A 19,998-nucleotide genomic window follows, 5' to 3' on the forward strand; every position below is an offset into this window, starting at 1 on the left:
AAGAGGGCTGATGGCTACAGACACCTACTGGAGATGCTGAGCAGAAGGCTCAGACCTAACACACATCATTTGGGAATGCACTACGCTTAAGCACTTATGGTCCAAAATTGAATCTACCCCATGTTTCGTGCCCACGCACCCTGAAAATGCTACACTGCTTGTTCCTTGCTTGCACATTGGACCACAGCGGTGGGGATGGCTGAACACAGCAATACTCTTGGCAACAATATGCATCTTAAGACTGTGGAAAAAAGCTGAGTTACCACTATATTTAACATAGATGAGTATCTTAGCTATGACAACAAACTATGACAGTCTTATTTATAGACGCAATGACCAGGAATATATCTTGCTGCAAATGTAGAATCCCTTCCTGCCTTTGCTGATGGCCAGCTAACTACACTTCCCGGGAAATGCATTGGACAGTAAAGTGACTCCACCCCTCCCTCTCCCGACCGGCTTCCCAGCCCTACAACAGTAGGCTCAAGGGCCAGTAGCCAACCCGCTCAATACCTGCAGGCACTACAAGTCCAACTAATGCAAATACTATTGCTGACAAACTGTTCATTGTTGATGGATAACTTGATTGAGTATCGGAATGGTTGTTCATATTGTAGTTCAATGGTATCATCTCCCTAATAGAAAGTGACTCTCAAGACTCTACCCTCTCCAGGAGCGAAAGGGAACCCTCCATCGCCCCTGCCATGCATCCCCTTACCCATGCTTCCCCCTTCTAGATAATGAAATGATTGCATTATTTTATGTTTTCAACTCTTAATGAAGATTATAAATGAAAAACAAAAACAAAAAAACATGAAGTATAGAGTTTGGGGATGAAACGGATTCCTAAAATGATCTAGTATTCCTCATTTCAACATTGGAAGAACAAGTTAATCTTATTCTGACTGCATATTCGTTGGTCTGAATGATTTCACTATCTGATGGTACCTGCTATATTTGAGCTGATAGGATTGTTTGCAAGTAATTAAGTTAATGTCACCCATATTATTGTACTTTTTTTAAAAAAAAAATGCTCCCTTCTTCCTTCCATCATTTCTATTTGTTTAATCATTCACTGTATTTTTTATCAAATCTCTGTGGGGTAACCAAAAGGCTTGAATATCTCTTGATAAACATACATGCTATTAAGACAACTGTGGGGTTAAATGCCCACCTTTTAAGCTCAATCATCCTGCATTTATTCAGCAGGCTCAATATAGGTTTTGGCCAGATATTCCTAGCCCTCTTACTTTGATCATTCTTAAAAAGGAAGTTCTGACTCCTGTTTCCTTAACTGACATTTTTATATAGTGATTCAATCGCAAATTATTGATTTTGAAACCATTAAAGTTACGCCTCACGTTTTAAGTATTTCTGTATTCACACATAAATAACCCACCTCATGTTGCATCACAGTACATTTGGCACAACACACATATAAATTAATGGCATGGCTTTGTTTTGGAAATCCTGGTAACAGAAAGGAATTACGTTTATTTCAGAGGTTTTACTGATGGAGGTGTATTGTGGACTGATGATTTCAAAGCTACATTTTCTCTTCTACTTCTGCATTTCCCAAATATAGTAAAGTGGTTGAAGTGATTATTGAAAATGTACCACTATTCTTAAACACAGATGCTATCCCTCATTCAACGAGATTGCAGTGGTCATGCATAGTTAATTCATGTCAGTGTTTATTACAGTAGCAGCGCTGTAGTTAAGGTTAAGTTGCTCACCACTTAGAAAGAGCTCTTTTTGGGTGGCGTATATCTCTGCTCCCCCTGGGCGAATCCTCACAAAACTTTGCAAAATTAAGTATATGGCCCTCAGAATGATTCTGTGAATTGTGATGTGGATTGTGGATGTGATGTGGATTCGGCAAATGGGGCACAATATTATAAGGGGGGTCCCAAAATGTGTGGAACTCCTCGTAGACGCAATGGAAAACATTTGTGTGCCAGTATTTTTTCAAAAATTGCCAAAATGTAGGTACAAATAAATATGTGATATCGCTGCTTGGATGCTCAAAAAGTGTCAGGTGTGTCATATTTTTTTTAAATGGTCACCATGTTGGATCCACAGACAGCGGCTGGTGTCTGCGGATAGCGCGGTGGGGTAAAACTCTGGAAAGCACATTTTGGGGTTATTTAGCGGCCGAAAGAGGGCACAAAAAGGATAGGAGTGGGAAAAGATAATAGGGAGCTGTTTTTCAAGGAGAAAAAAAGGTTGCGCAGGTGTCACCGAGTCAGCAGACACTGCAGTAATCCGTGGACAATGCTGTGAACAAACAGTTTGTGAAACACATTTGGGGATATTTGGTGGCTGAAACAGTGCCTGGAAAGATGGGGTAGTGGAATAAAGTTGATATGGAGGGTTTGGAGATGCCCCAGAGTCCACATTCAATTTTAGTGTTGGCGGACATCATTTGGATGGCAGGGGTGTTTGGGTGAATTTTGTTATTTGAAGGTATATTGTGCTAACTTGGTATATGGTTTAATTATATTGTGGTTGTTGTAGCCAGTGGGCAGATTCTTAGGGACATGACTGCGGCCATGCCCCCACAAATCTGCCCACTGGCCACACACACACTATAGTAACATGTGCATAGTAATTATAGGTATTGCACCCTGATATTCTCTTACCCTCTGGCCGCCCTCTTTAGATCTTCTACTCTCACTATCCTGTGAGGCCAAAAACCTTGGGGTCATCTTGAAGTTTTCTCTCTCCTTTAGTCTTTACATTTTGTCCTTGTAAAGAAAGCCCACTTTCAGCTTCACCTCCTTATAGCCATTCTACCGTTCCTCACCTTACCCCAGAAGCATAATGTCTCTAGAGCTCTAATTTTTCCAGCACCATTACATCGCCCCCCTTTTCTGACAATAACCCACCAAATGTCCTTCCCTTTCTATGGGGCACTACAACGCCCACAATTCCATTTCCCTACTGGACTGCCAGAGGACTGAGACGAGGAAGAGGAGAACTGAGGCTAGAAAGATGACCACAAATTCAGTACAATGACCCATTGCCACCTATGAGGTAAGGCAGGGTCAGACACACATTGATTGTTTAAATCTATGCTAGAAACACCTTACTTACTCACGACTGTAGTGGTTTACAGTTTGTATGGCTGAAATGTGTACAACAATGGCCAAGAACGCATGCTTTCTTTGTTATACATTATTTTTGCTTAGTCCTTTGCTCGGTTTAAGACCAGTTAGGATTAGACACAGACATTGGGACACATGCATGTTTTCATTGTTATATATTACTCTGCTTTTCGTTTTTAAAACCAGATAGGATTAGACACAATATTCACATTGACTCATGCAGACTCAACAATAGTACCAGCCATGGGCAGGCATTGAGCACTGGGAGCAGCCCGAATACAGAGTATGTCCTTGGATTTATCATTTCATTGGAGGTACTTCGTACATTAAAAACTCTTGCATAAGATGGCCGCCCTGTTTTCAAACAAAAAGTGCAGTTGACATCTTTAGTGTCCATGACTACTGTCATGGCAACCACAATAACAACACCCACACAAATGTTTGCCGGCTTTGCTATCCGAAAGCCAAGCGCTTGCACTCGTGGCACATTGGACAGTGCCTTGACAACTGAAGACACAGTTATTTATACGTAAGTCATGAGTTTATAAGTATTAGAGGTACTAAACCGCATGCGCTCGATGCTTGCATTGCAGTGAATACATCATGATGTAGTAACATTCTACTTTTTGCTTTCTGTTATTTACAGAAGATAATTAGGCAATACACACCAAGGTTAGTATACACATCACAATGAGCTGCATGCATTTACTCACACTAGATATCACCGCAGTGATGCACATAATATGTGTGTAGTATATATGTATAGACATATAGATCACAGAGTGGGAATCTTACTGGAACAATATGTGGATTATGAACTATACCTATATTGAATGATAGCATTAGCAGCTCTGCCCGTGCATGAGACAAGAATCCGCCTCAGCGTAACAAGATGAGGAATCATGTCTGTTTCTTTATACTGTGCACTCAGTAAAGCAAAAGGTCGACTTGAAGGAACATAAATGGCATGCTTTGGAAGAGTTTAAAGGTTATGCTATGATTATATAAGAGTAACAACGATTGACATATGCGATGAAGGATGCCTACTGATGCTTTCACTTGTTGTTTTCTTGAATGTTTCTCTAATGTTGTTCATGATGTTATGTTTGTGTTTGTCATGTGGCCTGCATGCATTCATTGGTGCATTTTTCTTTACTTTTTATGTACGGTTGAAATCCGATAAATGTATATGGTGGTTAATCCAACAGTAATGGTGTGTGTTTATCAAATTAGAAACGCCCAGATGAAGTAATGCATTGGCAATTTTGCATCTGTGAATTAAACAGAAATATGCTGATTATCAAGAAATTCTTTTTTGAATCTTTTGCAAGCTGCACACAATGGTAGTATTCCGAGATGAATAAAACACAATTGAAATAAACACACAAACTGTATCTTGAACTTGAAAGACAACACTTGTGTGGTAATTAGGGTGTGCAACCCACACCGATGGCTATCTAGCCTATGTCTTTTCTATTTCAGGGTCAGGTACTAAGCAATAATCACACACACTTGCAACCCATTACCAATCTCCCTAGGTATAAAATCAGTGTCCAGAAACCAAAGAAGAGAGGAACCGGGGCACAGTGTGGAGCAGGAGAGCTGAAGAGCAAGACTGGACACGAGAAACAGTAGCAGCAGGAGAGAAGTCAAAAGGTACCAGGCGGTGGAGAACTGAAAGCCAGTAGGCTATCCTGGGGCTACAGAGAGCTGGCGATAGTGAGGCTAAGGAGCCTTGTCCCCCCAAGACTAGAAGGGTTCAGAAGGCGACACCTCAAAGCTTGGTAAGATGTTGCTTTGATGTGTCAGAAGGAGCTCCATTCACGGGAAGGCAGTAGCCTTGGGAAGGTCCGGAGGCTGACAGGGAGAGCCCCTGGCCTCGGTCATTGATGATTGCAGTAAGCGGTCAAAGAGGCAAACAACTGCTGACTGCCAGGGAGTTGAAAGGATAGGAAACTAGCATGTGCAGGTAAACGTGATAAAAAGTAGTGAGTGACCAATTGCGCGTCTGACTGCAGACACTTGTAAAACTGAGGAACTTTGGAATTCATGTTCAGTGATTAAAAAGAACAGAGTGGTCCTGCGAGATCCGACGTGCATAATTGAAAGTCTCTGTTCCACTGTTGAAAGATAGAAAGTGACAGAGTGGTCCTGCATATGAGGAAGAAACCATTTCCAAAACTCTGTTACTTTGAACTGGGTCAAGCGTAAAAATTGAACTGTGTTGGAAAGTGAAAGAAGTTATAACAAAGTATGCGATTGATGTTGTGGAATACAGGAACCAAGAAGCACTTATTGCGAAGGAGGACAATTATGAAGCTAGTACATTGTTGAATAGAGAAAGAAGAATTGTTTTTGAAACTGCGAGAAGAGGCTGTAGTTTGAAAGGAAATCCTGGAAAGCCTACATCTGAGTTGTGATCAAGAAGCCTGGGAAAGGGAACTCCAAGAAAAGAAGAGGGAATCAAGCCAGACTGAGGGAAGTCCAGTTATTAAGAAAAGGGGAGACCCGGACTCGGTTAAGGAAAACCAAAGGCCCCTCATTGAACTTTGAACTATAAACTGTGAACCGTGAACTGAGAACCACGAACTGTGAGAAACGTAAAGACACATTCAACAGCCAAAGTGTTGCCTGCTCAAGGAACTGTGTCGCTCACTTGTCCTTGTCAAACACCTGAAAACCCAGTGCTTAAAAGGCGGTGGGGGGAGGGAGATATCTTGGATAGTATGAGATGCCACTCTGACATATGATTTAGTATCACTACTTTTCCTTTTACATCTCCTTTTACACTTTTAGTATTCTGAAATAGAGGGCAAGGTTAGGTTTTGTTAGCATAGGCCATTTATAAGTTCACTCAAATTGACTAGGACTGTTTTCTTTTTATTTGATGGTCGAGATTACTCCCAACTTAGCTATAAGGATAGATAGGAGTTTTTCCAACCCCCTGAATAAATGTGTTGAAACGTATACCTTTGTGCTGTTATTTTACTCATGGTAGCATGTCTGTCTCACAGTTAGCTCTAAATATTCCTATATGGGACAGTCAGCCAATCATCAGTGTTGCCTAATGAAATTCTGAGTGAGCCATGCACGTAACACAGATGAACTCATCAAGCAAATTGAGGGTCAGCTCAACTTTACTGCATAAGTGATGCAAATACAGCAAAAGAAGACTGCATTTGTATTGACAATTAAGGAGCACATTCATAGTTTTTATTCAATGAAAGCACCGAATATGTAGGCATCTGATGTTGTTTGGTCTTTGAAGCATATTTTAAAATCTTCAGAATGGTACAAAAAAGACTAAAGGAGAGCTGAACTGAGGTCAGCGGAACCTCCTTGGCCACATTCTGCAACTAAGACAAGAGAGAAACTTGCCTCAGTAATTCTTCTGTGAAAGAACTCATGATAGAAATCTGTCAGTTTCAAACAGGAGCCTCTACTTATTGATCATCTGTGGCTTGTTTCCATTGCAGGGTTTTCGCCACTTAAGGACTGCACCGATGAGGAGTTCCCTTTTAGCTGATGACAGACTACCTTCCTCTTGAGCAAAATAAGCAAGGTTATGTATTTTAAGTCTGAAGATAATATTTTTTAGCATGCATAATTAAAGGGACTGGGATCAATGAAAAGAAAAAAAGATGGTTAAAGGAAAAACATACCCATGGTATTAAAATGGTTGGAGAAAAAAACACATTGACTGCAGAGATATTAAATGCCTCAACATCAATCATATGGTTAATTTGTGAAATTCTGGATGCAAGTGGGTGTATTTAATATTATAATTACAAAAGAGTTTGAAGTTTTCTAAGGCACACTTTATTTTAGAGTGAAGTAGCTGGAGGGCCACTCCCAATTGCTGTACGTAAAACTCACGCTGCTATGTGTGCATGTCCCCAACGAAGACGTTCACCTGCAAGAACGTCACACAAGTGGAATTGGTTAACACTGACTTGGATTCTTCATCATGGATGCTTAAGGGTTAAAGAACTAGTTAGAGGTTCCAGGTAATCATACATTGATCCATGATTTTCGGGAAGTTCACAGTCAGCATGTGCAGGATCAGGAAATTCAACCAAGGACACATTTTAAAAGTTATGCTATAAAAAAGCAAACATGAAGGTTATGACGAATGCGTGGGATTCTCTGGCTAAAGTCCCACTCTCTAAATAAGAGACAACGTTAGCCACAGTGGAAAACCCAATTTATCAACACCGAAATCGCAGATAAGTAGATAGTACTGGTGAGTTGTTGCACGTTTTTAAATCACATTAGACAAGAAAAAACGTGAACTGTGTGAAATATAGGAACCTTTCGTTGGAAGTGGCGTTGATATGCCCATTCCACTTCAATGGTGACACATAATGTACTGTGTCGTCTAATTCTATGGCATAACTACTCTGCAAATGTGTATACTGTGCAGTTATTCTCCAAGTAGAACACGATTTGCAGGTTTCCTATTCATGAATGTGACTGGCATATTTTAGTTAGGTGGTTAAAATCGTACAACTTCTGTAATGTCCCTTCCTTCTGCAAGTCTGGATATTGGGCACAAATTCTTCCAACATGAATGCAGGGAAGAGTGCTGGAGAATTATATATATTTCAAAACGTGGACGTAATTGATCTTGCTCAAAATGCTGACTTATCGAAACAAAAAAAACAAAAAAACAAAACAAAATGCTGACTTCTCATTATACGTACTTTCTACCTTTCGTCAATGAGTCAATATTAATACAGTTCATCAATTGCAGTGAGTACATGTTCTTCTCGTGCACAGATCCATGCAAGCAGAGGTAAATATTAATACAATCAACTTCTCACCTTTCTCTGCACTTGGGCATCCAAGGTGCAGTGGATATGTGGATATGCAGATGCGCAAAATGACAATAACAAATGTACTACCATATTGGTTCTCCCCATCACCACAAGCAAAGGTGGTGAATTCCCATACTACAAAGGGAACCTTTCACAGTATTGTTCTGGTGGTAATGAGGAAGTGGCAGGGCAGTCTTGAAGCTTACCTACCAAATAAGTTAGGCTCTTTGAAACTGACATGGGGCAATTTTCCTGGGTCAGTGGAAAAGTGGCAAGGTAGTTTTCTGAAAGCAATATGAAATGAGTAGTGTAATGGTGTGAGGCAATGCACAACTGGCAACACGTTTCAAAAAGGCAAAATGTATTAAAAGATGGACAACAATGTATTTACCAATGTGAAACTAGCATGGGACAACTTTCCGGGGGCAGCGAGAAGATGTCATAGCAACTATTTCCATGGCACACTACATTTCTGTGGTGCATGTGAAAATGGCATCTCGATTTTGGCAGTGGCATGTCTCTCGTCCTCCTAACTGCACACAGCCCCAGTCTCTCATATCTAACATACCCCAAGTCCTGTCCATGATTCCCCCGAGCTCAGAACTTGGCAACAGGGCACAGACTCCCCCTTTCGAGTGTGCGGCTGCAGCTAGCACCTTCAATGTGTCCAGAGCAACTCGGACACTGCAGAATTAAGTCAACTCGCCTTTCACTGAAGGGCTTTTTCCGCTGACCCCCTTGCCACAGACGCCATGAATGCCTGGTAAAGAAGAAAAACGGCTGTGGTGACTGTTCCCCCAATTGAGAAAGGTACCCCTAAGTCACTGCATTAGACTCTTACATGCTTGGTTAGAGGAGAATTCCTGGCTAACTTGGCATGTCTGTAAAAAGTGATTTCCACGCTAATTGCGGTTGGTACAGTGTAGATTTTTATTTTAGTGTGGACTTATAGTCCTAGTGGTGGCTGACCACTTTTTCTGAACATACCTTTGCAAGGTAGCCAGGACTACTTCTCCAACCATATCAAGATGTCTGGGCTTCACCTCAACCAACCTGTGACCTCGCATAGATGATAATGGCAATACAAAATAACTAGAGTTTAGCACAGGAGTGTTCATAAACTAGGGCCCATTCTCTTGTCTCTTGCATGCTTGCACTGTATTTCCATAAGAGCCAAGATGTGCGCACAGAATCCGTGTGTTCTTTTTGATTGAAATGGATGCCCTCGTGTTTGTCAGGTAGATTGTCCTTGAAGTTGAAATAAAACGATCTGGCGGATTTAGAGATGTCATTCGAGCATCTCAAATAATTGAGAGTGCTTGTTGTATTAAAAGCTCAATGCAAGCAAAGGTTTGTCAGACTGCTTATTCACTTTCATGTTCTTGGTTGGCAATGCCACTGGTCCACGGGTTTGGCCATGGCTTCTACAGGCATAGCATTCCATGACAGCGGGGTGGTCTTGCCTGTGCATTACAAAAATTGCATTCCTTTGCATGGACGAGTGTATTTCGTTTTTTCTCTCTCTTTCCCATTTCTACTCTGTAGCTTTGAATAACATCATCGAATTAGACTACTAACAACAGATTAACAGATTTTGAAATCCCCCAATTTCAAAAGTTGACATGCTCATTTTCAATTTCTTTTTCGAAACAACGCCCCTTTTCAGAATCTGCTGTCAATGTTGTTGTCAAAGTATAACCACTATCTGCAGTATTTGCTAATCCTAGTCCTGTGTGTCTGTGCACACTATATTGATCGAGTTGCAGCCAGCATATTGCAATGGAGTCCTTTTGCAAACCATTGTTGATGTACGATGGAAGTGGTAGATTGCCCAGATGTAGCCTGTTCACTTCTCACAATCAAGAAGCGTCCACAACCACGTTCAGTTTCCATCATGAATAAGGCATTTGATCCTGGCAATTCTTTCCATTCACTGCATGTCTGCATTCATTTACACTGGCGATCCTTGCCTGTCTCTTATAATGCATTTCACTCCAATGTTCGTTGCATAGACTAGGGCTACATTTACACTGCAGGCATCTGGTGCCACTTAATACACCTCCTTAAACTCAATGTGTGTTGCACAAGGTTCTCTCATGTGATGGTACATTGAGAGTAATCGTGCAGAGTAATGGTGGCAGCACTCTGGCAAATAAAAGGAACTGATATGTTAGTTTAATACATTACTAATATCATTTTGTTTTAAAAGCTAAGAAAGTATGCTATAAATGTCCCTGGTACGGGATGTTAGATACGTTTGATAATGTTTAATGAAGCCACATTTCAAACTGGTTTTTACAGAGAGGTTTTAGGACTGTCATTCTTGCCAAGAGAATGAGGCACCTTGCATCTTGCACCGCTCCAGTCATATCAGCTTTACCGTGCGTTCAGTGTTTCCACAGGCTGAACAATGTTCTGATGTAACAAACACAATTGATGCTACATATACATGCATCTGTGTAGAGTCGCAGACCAGGCCTCTAACACAGTGCTAAACGAGCAACTCTGTAATCCTCAGAACCATTCATGCATTCATACATCCTATGATTATCAACATTTAGAATTTTGCTATGCAAAGTGATGCTGGTTTTTAGTTTCGGAAATTCAGCTCTTCCGAATAGACTGCACTTTCAAAAGGTTCCATGTACAGTTTATATGTGTTACCTAGACCATGTTTACTAACACAACAGCAACTGCATTGTGAATGAGCATTCCTCACAGGGCCTGCTGTATTCAAATCAATTCCAACAATGCGGGGCTGCCTTTAACAGTGGCCATCCATCATTCGGACTATATTAATTGCTAATGTTCAGACTTAGAGACGGGATGGAGTATAGTGTACCTTGTGAGATGACCAGGAGAATTGGCAGCCATCATTTCTTCCTGAAATCCCCAATCTACCTGCATAAACAGCACTCTGGGAGCTATCATCACAAGGAATGCCTTTGTTACAAAAGCACAGAATGACACTTTATGGAAGGCTTGGAATAGACACATCCACAATGACAAACTCAATATATAAGAGGCTGGGACCACAGTTAATTGAAACCATATTTTAAACTTGAAGAAGAGTTTGCTGAAACTTTGTTGGGGTAAAAACTGCTCGAAGTCCCTAGTCGTTGTGGTGAACATTAAGAATCTCAAGGAGTGTGCAGACCTTCTTCCTAACTGCTTCAGCAGATCACTTGAAGCAGCCTGCTTCTGAAAACGCCTGACTGACTGGTCCTGGACCCTGGTACCCAGGATTCCCTCTGCTGAAGTGGCAAGACCTGCAAGTGCCTCTGGCAAACCTCTTGACTAGGAGGGTAGCAGACAGACGTATCTTTTCCTCAGAGAAACAGTTGGGGGGGCAGGTTGTTCCAGCACCCAAAGGACCATAAAAAGCTGCATTTGGCTTTCTCTGCAATTATGAGCCAATTATATCTGCTGTGAGTGTTGAAAATGCATTTGGGTAACTACAAAAGACCCAATAGAGGTACTTTGACACTCCTCATGTTATCAAACTGCTTTGAGTGCTTTTTCAAGATGTACCAAACTTTGCATTCCTGTACCAAGATTAAAGCATCAAGCCATTGCCACTTGAATGGCATTTTATCACTGGACCCAGAATAGCCAGTCTTATGCTGAAGTCGAATCACACGCGCGCGCACGTGCACACACACACACACACACACACGCACGCACGCACGCACGCACGCACGCACGCACACACACACACACTCTCTCTCTCTCTCTCTGCAGTAGCTAGACATCCCAATGAAAAATTGTACTGAGAATGTCAGTCTGCTACACGTGATATTAAATGTCCTAAATGTAGTGTGTTTCAGGTGCCCATGCTCAAGTGTAAGTATAATTTATTTAATGGTGGTTTCTTGGGTTTGAATGCTGTTCAAAGGCAAAGTTAGCTATTTGTGGAAAAATGCCACATTACCACTTAGCATTCTATTCTTTATCACTCTCCCTGCTTCCACTGTTGCACGTGCCTCACCAACCCCAATACCTTCCAGACCCTGGAACAAAATGTAATTCTATTCCTTGTCAACGTTCTTACCAAACTCCAACCCAGATTCCCCCCCTGACTGCACCCACAGTGATCTGTTGGGAATGACATAACTCCCTCCTGTCTGCGACAGTTGATCACATGTGACGGCCAACATTAAGAAACATCATTCCATGAAGCACCCATGAAATGTGTTTCTGGTGAGGACCTAAAAGCTGAGCAATAATTGTGATCACTTGACCAAGTCTGGCATCACTATGGCAGTCCTGAAGCTAAACTCACCTACATCATCCATTTGAGAATCTATGAAGTGTGGATTCAGGATAAAAAAGAAAGCCAACTCCACTTCAAGAATCTGAAGCTACTTGAACACCACAAAGAACTATTAACATGTCTGCAAACTCTCTTCACTTCCCTGCGCCTCTCACTCCTCCCCTCACTGGCATCACTCTGAGTAACCCCCCTTCATTAATGAAAACCTTTCATCCATATTAACATTGCCACCTAAAAGTTGGATTATATCCCTTCCTCTTCTTACCACCAATCATGTTTCCTGTTTATTTGATTCCACCTCTCTCATTTCGCCAAATATACAAAAACTATATACCAGAACTCCTATCTCTGCATCCAAATCAAGTTCACTCCGTTACATCTAAAAGTTGCTGCACTCTCTTCACACTACCAAGTTCTTCTCTTACTTAATTCATCTGCAGCCAATAGAGCCCGCCTCTGCCTTTTATTAAACAGGCCAATGTGACTTCCCTTCTCAGCTGTTCAATCCCAAGTAATCTAAGAATCACTCCTTGACCTTCAGTTTTTGGTAAACATTTCAGAAACCTAAGCCGCACAGTACAACTTGAATCCTATTTTAAACACAAACACCTTCACAATGATAATAAAGCTGGCTTCACTCCCTTCCTTGGAACAGAACCCTTGATCAATTCAGCTTTGGACGACATCTGTCACATTGCAGATTATAATGTTATTGGTTCCTTCATTATGTTCAACCGGTATGCTATGTTTGATGTGACTGACCATCTGTGTGCAGGTTGCAGATGTGACCATGGGTAGCAACAACTGAGTTTCTCATCCTTATTAAATAAACATTTGTCAAGCTATGAGATTTCATAGGCGATATGCACAATCAATCATGTCAGACATTCCACGGACCAAACAAATATAGAAATAAGACAACCCCTTGATCGACCTACATCGGAGCAAAAGGCATGACCTGAAAAAAAGAAAAAGACATTTCTTGTGGGATGAATTAATAATTTTTTTTAAATATTGGAATCACTCATTATTCAAATTAATGAGAAAAAGTGTATGAAAGACCTTGTCAACGTTCATCAATTTCATTAGCAACCTGGGTGGGGGAGCCTGCCAATCAGGTGGCTAGCAATGCGGGCTAACACTACCAGTGAACACCCGTGGTCCAAGCTGCCTGATGGCTGGCACCCCGCCCACCATCTTCCCCCGTCAACCTGTTTTTTTTTTGGGTCCCATCTCCCTCCCCATCCCACTTACCTGATTGCGGCAGCAGGGTTCAGCCACTGCAGCTCATTTTCATGCGTGGCCACCATGGAAATGGAAGAGGGGCTGCATATGGAATCCGCCTTCCAATTCCCTGGTGGCCATGTTGGTATAGTATTTTCTCTCTGAGAACAGGACACCGTTCACAGAGATAAAACACTTAAAACATTTAGCATCAGTGTAGCATACTACACCAGTGCTAATGCCGATAAGTCCCTCGGAGGAAGTGCCCACCATGTGGGTTATAGCCCTCCACCCTCGTTAAGGGACCCCTGCTTCGCTTGGACCCTTAACTTGGGCAGTTGGCCCACCACCTCGGGGCATATCACCTCATTAAAGAAACGGAGAAAGGGGCAGAGTAAGCAAATACATCTACTTTAGTAATACAATTAGACATATTATTTGAAATGTATACATGAAAAATTAATGATGGAAAATTAATTGTGACAAAATGTATACAATCATGAAAAGACTACATGAAATTAAATATAAAAATGGAACTGAAATATATGAATATCAAACCGAAAATGTCTGAACAAGCACAGATCCCCAAAGAAAAAAAAGAGTCAACAGTGAGACGGAATACCATTATGTTATAAAATGTGGCCACATCTTCACAATGCTGATCAACTAGTTTCGACAATTACATCTTTTGTTATAGGATGTTGTCTTTATCAAGGGCAGAACACTTTGTGTAGTTTTAGGCATGCACAATTTGTGAAGAGAAAATAACACACTTGGCATTTAAAAATCAGCAAGTGTGGTCTTTGATTAGCTATTTGCGGGTGCCATCTTGGTTGGAAAATTTAAGAACAAATCTTAATGTTCTTCTAATGGATGCCATAAATTAAGTGTAGTATCGAATCTAGCTATTAACATTATGTTCTCCATTTGAGTAGATCAATTGTTGCACCGAGTGAGTGCATGTGAATTAAATGTAGACGTTGAGAAGTTGATTCAACTGCAAAAACCCTGCAAATTCCGTTTTTTTTGGCGTTCAGTATACTGTACTTGCCCAGGCGTTGCGGCAATATGCATTAGAATATTTGTCCAAGCTGTTGTCACCCATTACTATCTTCATTGGCATTTAGAGAAAAAGGCATCAGCGTATAATTGCTTGCTGTTTTTAAATGTCAATGCATTTTTCCTTACTTGAAAGGAATGAAAGCCTTGAACCACGATCGCTGCCTATGCACTATCCTATTCATGCAGCAGTGACTCACTAATTCATTATTATGTTTTGATATCAATTAGTGTTGATGAAAGAATACACTATGGGCTCATATTACAAGTTGGGCAGTGTTTGTTTGTTTTTTTGTATAGCACACCCAACCCGGAGGTATCTGGGCACGTTACACAGTAACATAGGTTACACGGTTGCATAGGTTACATACAGATCAATTACATACAGAAAAGTAACAAAACAGTCAAAGGTATTTACAAACTGATTACAAGTAATTATATATGTTACATACAGATATATACATAGGAGTTGATCTGATATATGATGTATACATACATAGTAGGAATGTTCTGCTCTTAGGTCAACAGGTAATCAGTTCCATAACTTAGAGACCATCACTGGAAAGCTACTTCCGCCTGCATTTTGCAATATGCATCTGGGTACATTCAGGCAGTGTGAGTGTACAGTTCACGTGGGGCATTCTGAGGTTTTTTGGGTAAATTTGTCAGATAGATATTTAGGGGCAGAGCTGGTTAGACATTTGTGTGTGAGGGTTTGAGTTTTGAAATGAATTCTATCTTTCGCTGCAAGCCAGTTAGTACTGCGTCTGACAGCTGAGATTTGCTGGGATCTGGGAATATTGAACACTGTTCTTAACGCATTATTCTGCAGGGTTTGTAGTTTGGTTAGATTGTACTTACAGGAGCCTAGATATAAGGCGTTACAGTAGTCTAATTTTGATAAAATTAGAGCTCGAGCCAGTGTGGTACAGCTGACTGCAGGTGTTAATTAGTTTTCAAGTGTATGCTGTGGCTGATGCTGTGGCATTGACCTGTCTCTTTAGGTTTAGAGCTGAGTCAAGGTAGAATCCCAAGGTTTTCGCCTCTTCAGAAACTTTAATATTGTTGCCATCAATATTGAATGAATTAAACTTATTACTGAGGTCGTTTAGTCTTGCTGTTGAGCAGAGGAGGAGAAGCTCAGTTTTCTCGTCGTTCAGTCAGTCCATGGGTGGCCAGCAATGCCTGGATAATCAGATATATTTTATTAAGGAGGGTAGAGTCAGTTTCGTAATCACTAGTGATTGGAATGGGAATCTGAGTGTCATCTGCATAGTTGGTGTAGGTACACCCAGATTATCGAGATCGTCAAAGAGGGGCTTGGTGAAAATATTACACATCGTCGGTGGAACACACAACCCTTGTGGAACTCCACATGTGATGGGTATGGGTTTGGCTGAGGCATTAGGTGAAAAGACTCTTATAGTATGATTATCCAGGAATGATTGAATCCAGGCCACGCCTTCAGTGGAAAAGTGTGCAGCTGAGGATAGATGGTTGCATAGGACCTTGTGATCAACTAAGTCGAATGCGGTCGAGAGATCTAAAAGGAGGAAGAGAGCCAGTTTCCAATTGTCATTTATGTTGACCATTTGATTTTTTTAGGTCAATTAAGGTGGATTCTGTTCCGTGTTTAGGCCTGAAACCGGATTGTCGCAGACCAAGGAGATTGTTAGTTTCCAGATAAGCCTGTATCTGTAGGTAAGCTGCCCTATCTAGTATTTTAAGAAGGAAGGGGACAGTGGTTATGAGTCTGTAATTAGTTGGTATGTTAGGATCTAGATTAGGTTTTTTACAGACAGACAGAGCATGAGTCGAATGAAGAGTTTGGTGATGAAAGGTGCTAGTTCTCTGGTCACCTCTTTGATAATTGGAGCAGGGCATGGGTCACCATGGCATTTTGATGGTTTTAGAGTAGATATTATTTCTGTTACTTCCTTGATGGAAACAGGGGCAAATTTGAAACGGTTGCAGGATTTCAAAGAAGTTGTATGATATTTTGGTACGGGCAAGTCCTTGGCTAGATTGAGTTTTTTATTCTTTTTTTTTTTTGTAACAATGAGCTTTTGTTGGCTAGCACAGTTTGAATATTAGAACACCAACTCTTGTCCTTGATGCACATTTCTGTTTGTGGAATAGGTGACTCTAACTCTTTTAGGATAATGAATAGTTCTCTGATGTTAGAGTTTGCTTTGTTGATCCTGTCATTGAATGTGTCTTTTTTGGTTTGAAGTATCTCATTCTTATTTTTTTTAGATATTAGGACCAGTTTTTCCTTATTAACATCCATCGGGTTAGTCTTCCAAGGGTTTCTACACTTCTTTTCTCATTGCGTAAGGCTTTAAGATTTGGGGTAAACCAGGAATTAAGGTGTGGAATAGAGGCAGTAAACTATCCACCGTTATGTTATGCTTATTTCTGGTCAGAGTAGTGGGGGGCTATAAGGTTCAGCGTGTCTTGACGTTTGGCTGGTAGGGTAAATGAGATTATGTGATGGTCGGTCCAGGCACATTTTTCATTAGCAGTAATTGTGGTATCACAATTAAGGTCAGCAAGCCAATCTAGTGTCCTTCCTTTGTTATGGGGAGGGAAGTTGATGCAGTGTGTGAAACCCGGTTCTGTGATGGTATTAGCTAAGGTTAAGGTGTTGCTGTCATTGATATCATTGAGACCTAGGTTGAAGTCTCCTAGTATTATGATCTGTGAATTGGGTTTTGTGTTGGAAGAGAGTACGGAAATGATATCTTCTTCAAAGGACGAGATAGGACCGGGTGGCTGGTATATGAGGTGTAAGGTTATGGTGCATGAAGGTGAGAGTAGCAGTTTGACTGTGAGGAGGTCTCCAGAGGAGAAAAAGAGAGTTGTGGGAGTGCTCTGAGTCCCAGTTTAGTTCTTTCAATGAAGGCAATACCTCCAGTTCGGGAGGTTTCTCTGTCTAATCTTATTGTGGTGTAGTTGTCGGTTAATGCTAATGACAAGTTAGTGCCTGATGCAGCATGCAGCCAGGTTTCAGTAATGGCAAGGAAATCTAATTGGTTAGCAACAATAAGGTCTGCAATGTCTAGTGTGTGGGCTGTTATTGACCTTGCATTTACAAGTGTACCTTTGATGAAAGGTCATGTTGGCTAGGCAGTGTGTAGATAGTATTTTGGCCAAGGTTGTTGAATCTGGTGTTGAAATTGGAATTTACTTTGGTTCTTTTTTTGGTTCAGGAGAATGGAAGGCAGTGTGGCTGAAGACGGCGGTAATGTGGGGCTAATAGAGTTACTGCTGCATTACAACACAGCCCAAATATAGTTTTGGCAGTGGGGTGGAGGAAAAACTCTCAGGCAAAATGCTTGCAGTAATTCTGCCATCTTGCTGCCAAAATGCGGCCATTCCACCAACATCCCCATGGAGTCCTACAGACTCCATAAATGGGGACTAACATTGCCATACTGCCACTTGTAATCCATGGTCATTTCGCCAGATCAAGTGGTGGTAACAGTAAATCCGTTTGGTGGTATTTCGGCAGGTTTACAGCCGAAATACCACCAAACTTGTAATGAGGCCCATTGTCTCGAATATGATATTGCTTGACCTTTTCCTTTTGGATTTCATTCCCAAAGCCCCATCTACACATTACAACAATATTTTTAGAGAATTCACCAGAAGTCCAGATTGATATTTCAAAAGGTGACAAGTTAATTATTGAACCATGTCCACTAGTCAGATGAGACATCCAGACACATAAATATCCCTTAGGAAAAGGAGAACTGAATTTCATGAAGACAAATAGCTTTTAAAGACCCTCCAAAGTGTGAAATGAATTACAGATTAAGAAAGTACTGCATTGTTAAATATTACAACAAAACAAATGCAACTAAGTATTCATAGAGTAAAACATAAATCAGACCTGCAGAACAGAAGCTCCTGCATGAAGAAACTGCAGTCCACTCTCAGCCGAGTCGATCCCACCAGTTGCTAAAATGGGGAACCCGGGAAGTTCTTTAGCTATCACTGACACTGCCCTCAAAGCAATGGGGCGGATTGCATTTCCTAGAAGAAATACATGAGGTTTAATGACATTTTGGCATGGAACAAGGGTGTTTATTATACGCAATAGGTAAGTGCTTTTATATCAGAAATGATGAGGGAGATTGTGGAACAAAATGATTACCATGCAAAAAAATTGCTTGTTTATTTATTTATTTTAACATTTATAAAGCTCCCTAGGCCCAGAGGCAAACAGGTGCTGTAAACAAACAAAGAACAATGAAAAAAGAGGAAAGGCAACATGGGCTCCTAAAACCCCAATAAAATCAACAAAACAAAGTAAAATCACCAAATCTAAGCAACACACAAATTACAGAGGATACAAGACAGCAGCAGGACTAAAAGCACTGCATATAAAAACAATTAATCAAGTCAAAGCTCAAAAATGCAAATATATATATATATAGTACAGAGAAAGTAAAAACAAATGTAAAACTACAGCTTAAGTAAAGTAAAATGTTTCGAGCATTTTCTTAAAATGATCCAGAGAGACCTCTGAGCGTAAATAAACAGGCAGCCCATTCCAGAGGTCAGGAGCCAGAAAATTGAAGGACCATTTGCCTGCTCTTTCCAATGTATACCTTTGTACAGATAACACATTGCTGTGACTTGATGTGAGCATGCAACCATTTTGTTTAAAGTACAATCTCTGCTTAAAATAAGCTGAAATGCTGCCAAACAGACATGTATGCGTGAGGGTAAGCAGTCTGAACTTGATCCGTTCCCTAGCCGGGAGCCAGTGCAACATTCTTCTGGCCTCAGTAAGCAAGCCACCAATCTTACTGCATTGCTCTGGATTATTTGGAGCTTCGAAAGATTGCTCTAGCAGGTAGCAACCAGAAGACTCCTGCAGTAATCTATCCTGTCTTCAACCTTTGCATGAGCAAGGGTAGCACAATTATTCTTTGAAATGAAGGGCTGAATCTGGCCCAACAATCTCAAATAATAGGCTGAAGAGGATGGTTATATGCTTCAATGTAATTAGTTGTTTTAAAAACAAAATGTGTTTTGATGGTTTCAAGTACTTTAAATGTCTTATGGAGTGTATTGTAATGTATGTGATTTTATAGTTTTGTAAATAAAGTTTCAAACATTTTTTTTTAAAAAAAATGACATGATCTTTCATAGACAATGTTGAATCAAGATAAACCCCTAAGGTTTTAAACTTGGAAAGCACATTGATTGGATTGCCTGCTATGGGGAGCTTCCTTTAAGACTCAGGAAGTTTTTCCAATCTTTGTTGTGTCCTAACTAAGAGTAGTTCTGTTTTGTCTCATTGAGGGCCAAACCATTATGCGCCATCCATCTCTGAATGAGATCAAAAATAAAATGGACCTTTGGAGAATCTTCAACATCATTACCTGACAACTTTAATAAGATTTATGTGTCTTCTGTGTGATTTGTGTAGGGGTCATCTTCTTGATCGAGCATATTAAAAAGTGGTTTCATAAAGATATTAAAAAGTGCAGGGAGAGGCAAGACC

At 40.7% G+C, this 19,998-nt stretch overlaps 1 protein-coding gene across 1 annotated transcript in view; it reads right to left on the reverse strand.

Moving 5' to 3' along the window:
- DPYD (dihydropyrimidine dehydrogenase) overlaps positions 1–19,998 on the reverse strand; it is a 3,651,715-nt gene that overhangs the window by 523,217 nt on the left and 3,108,500 nt on the right. Inside the window, exon 19 of the mRNA XM_069641531.1 lies at positions 18,376–18,518. Coding sequence (XP_069497632.1) covers positions 18,376–18,518 — 143 coding nt within the window. The remainder of the gene's footprint in view (positions 1–18,375; positions 18,519–19,998) is intronic.

Source organism: Ambystoma mexicanum, chromosome 1q, assembly GCF_040938575.1.
Source record: "Ambystoma mexicanum isolate Mex_15411 chromosome 1q, UKY_AmexF1_1, whole genome shotgun sequence".
Lineage (NCBI taxonomy): Eukaryota > Metazoa > Chordata > Amphibia > Caudata > Ambystomatidae > Ambystoma > Ambystoma mexicanum.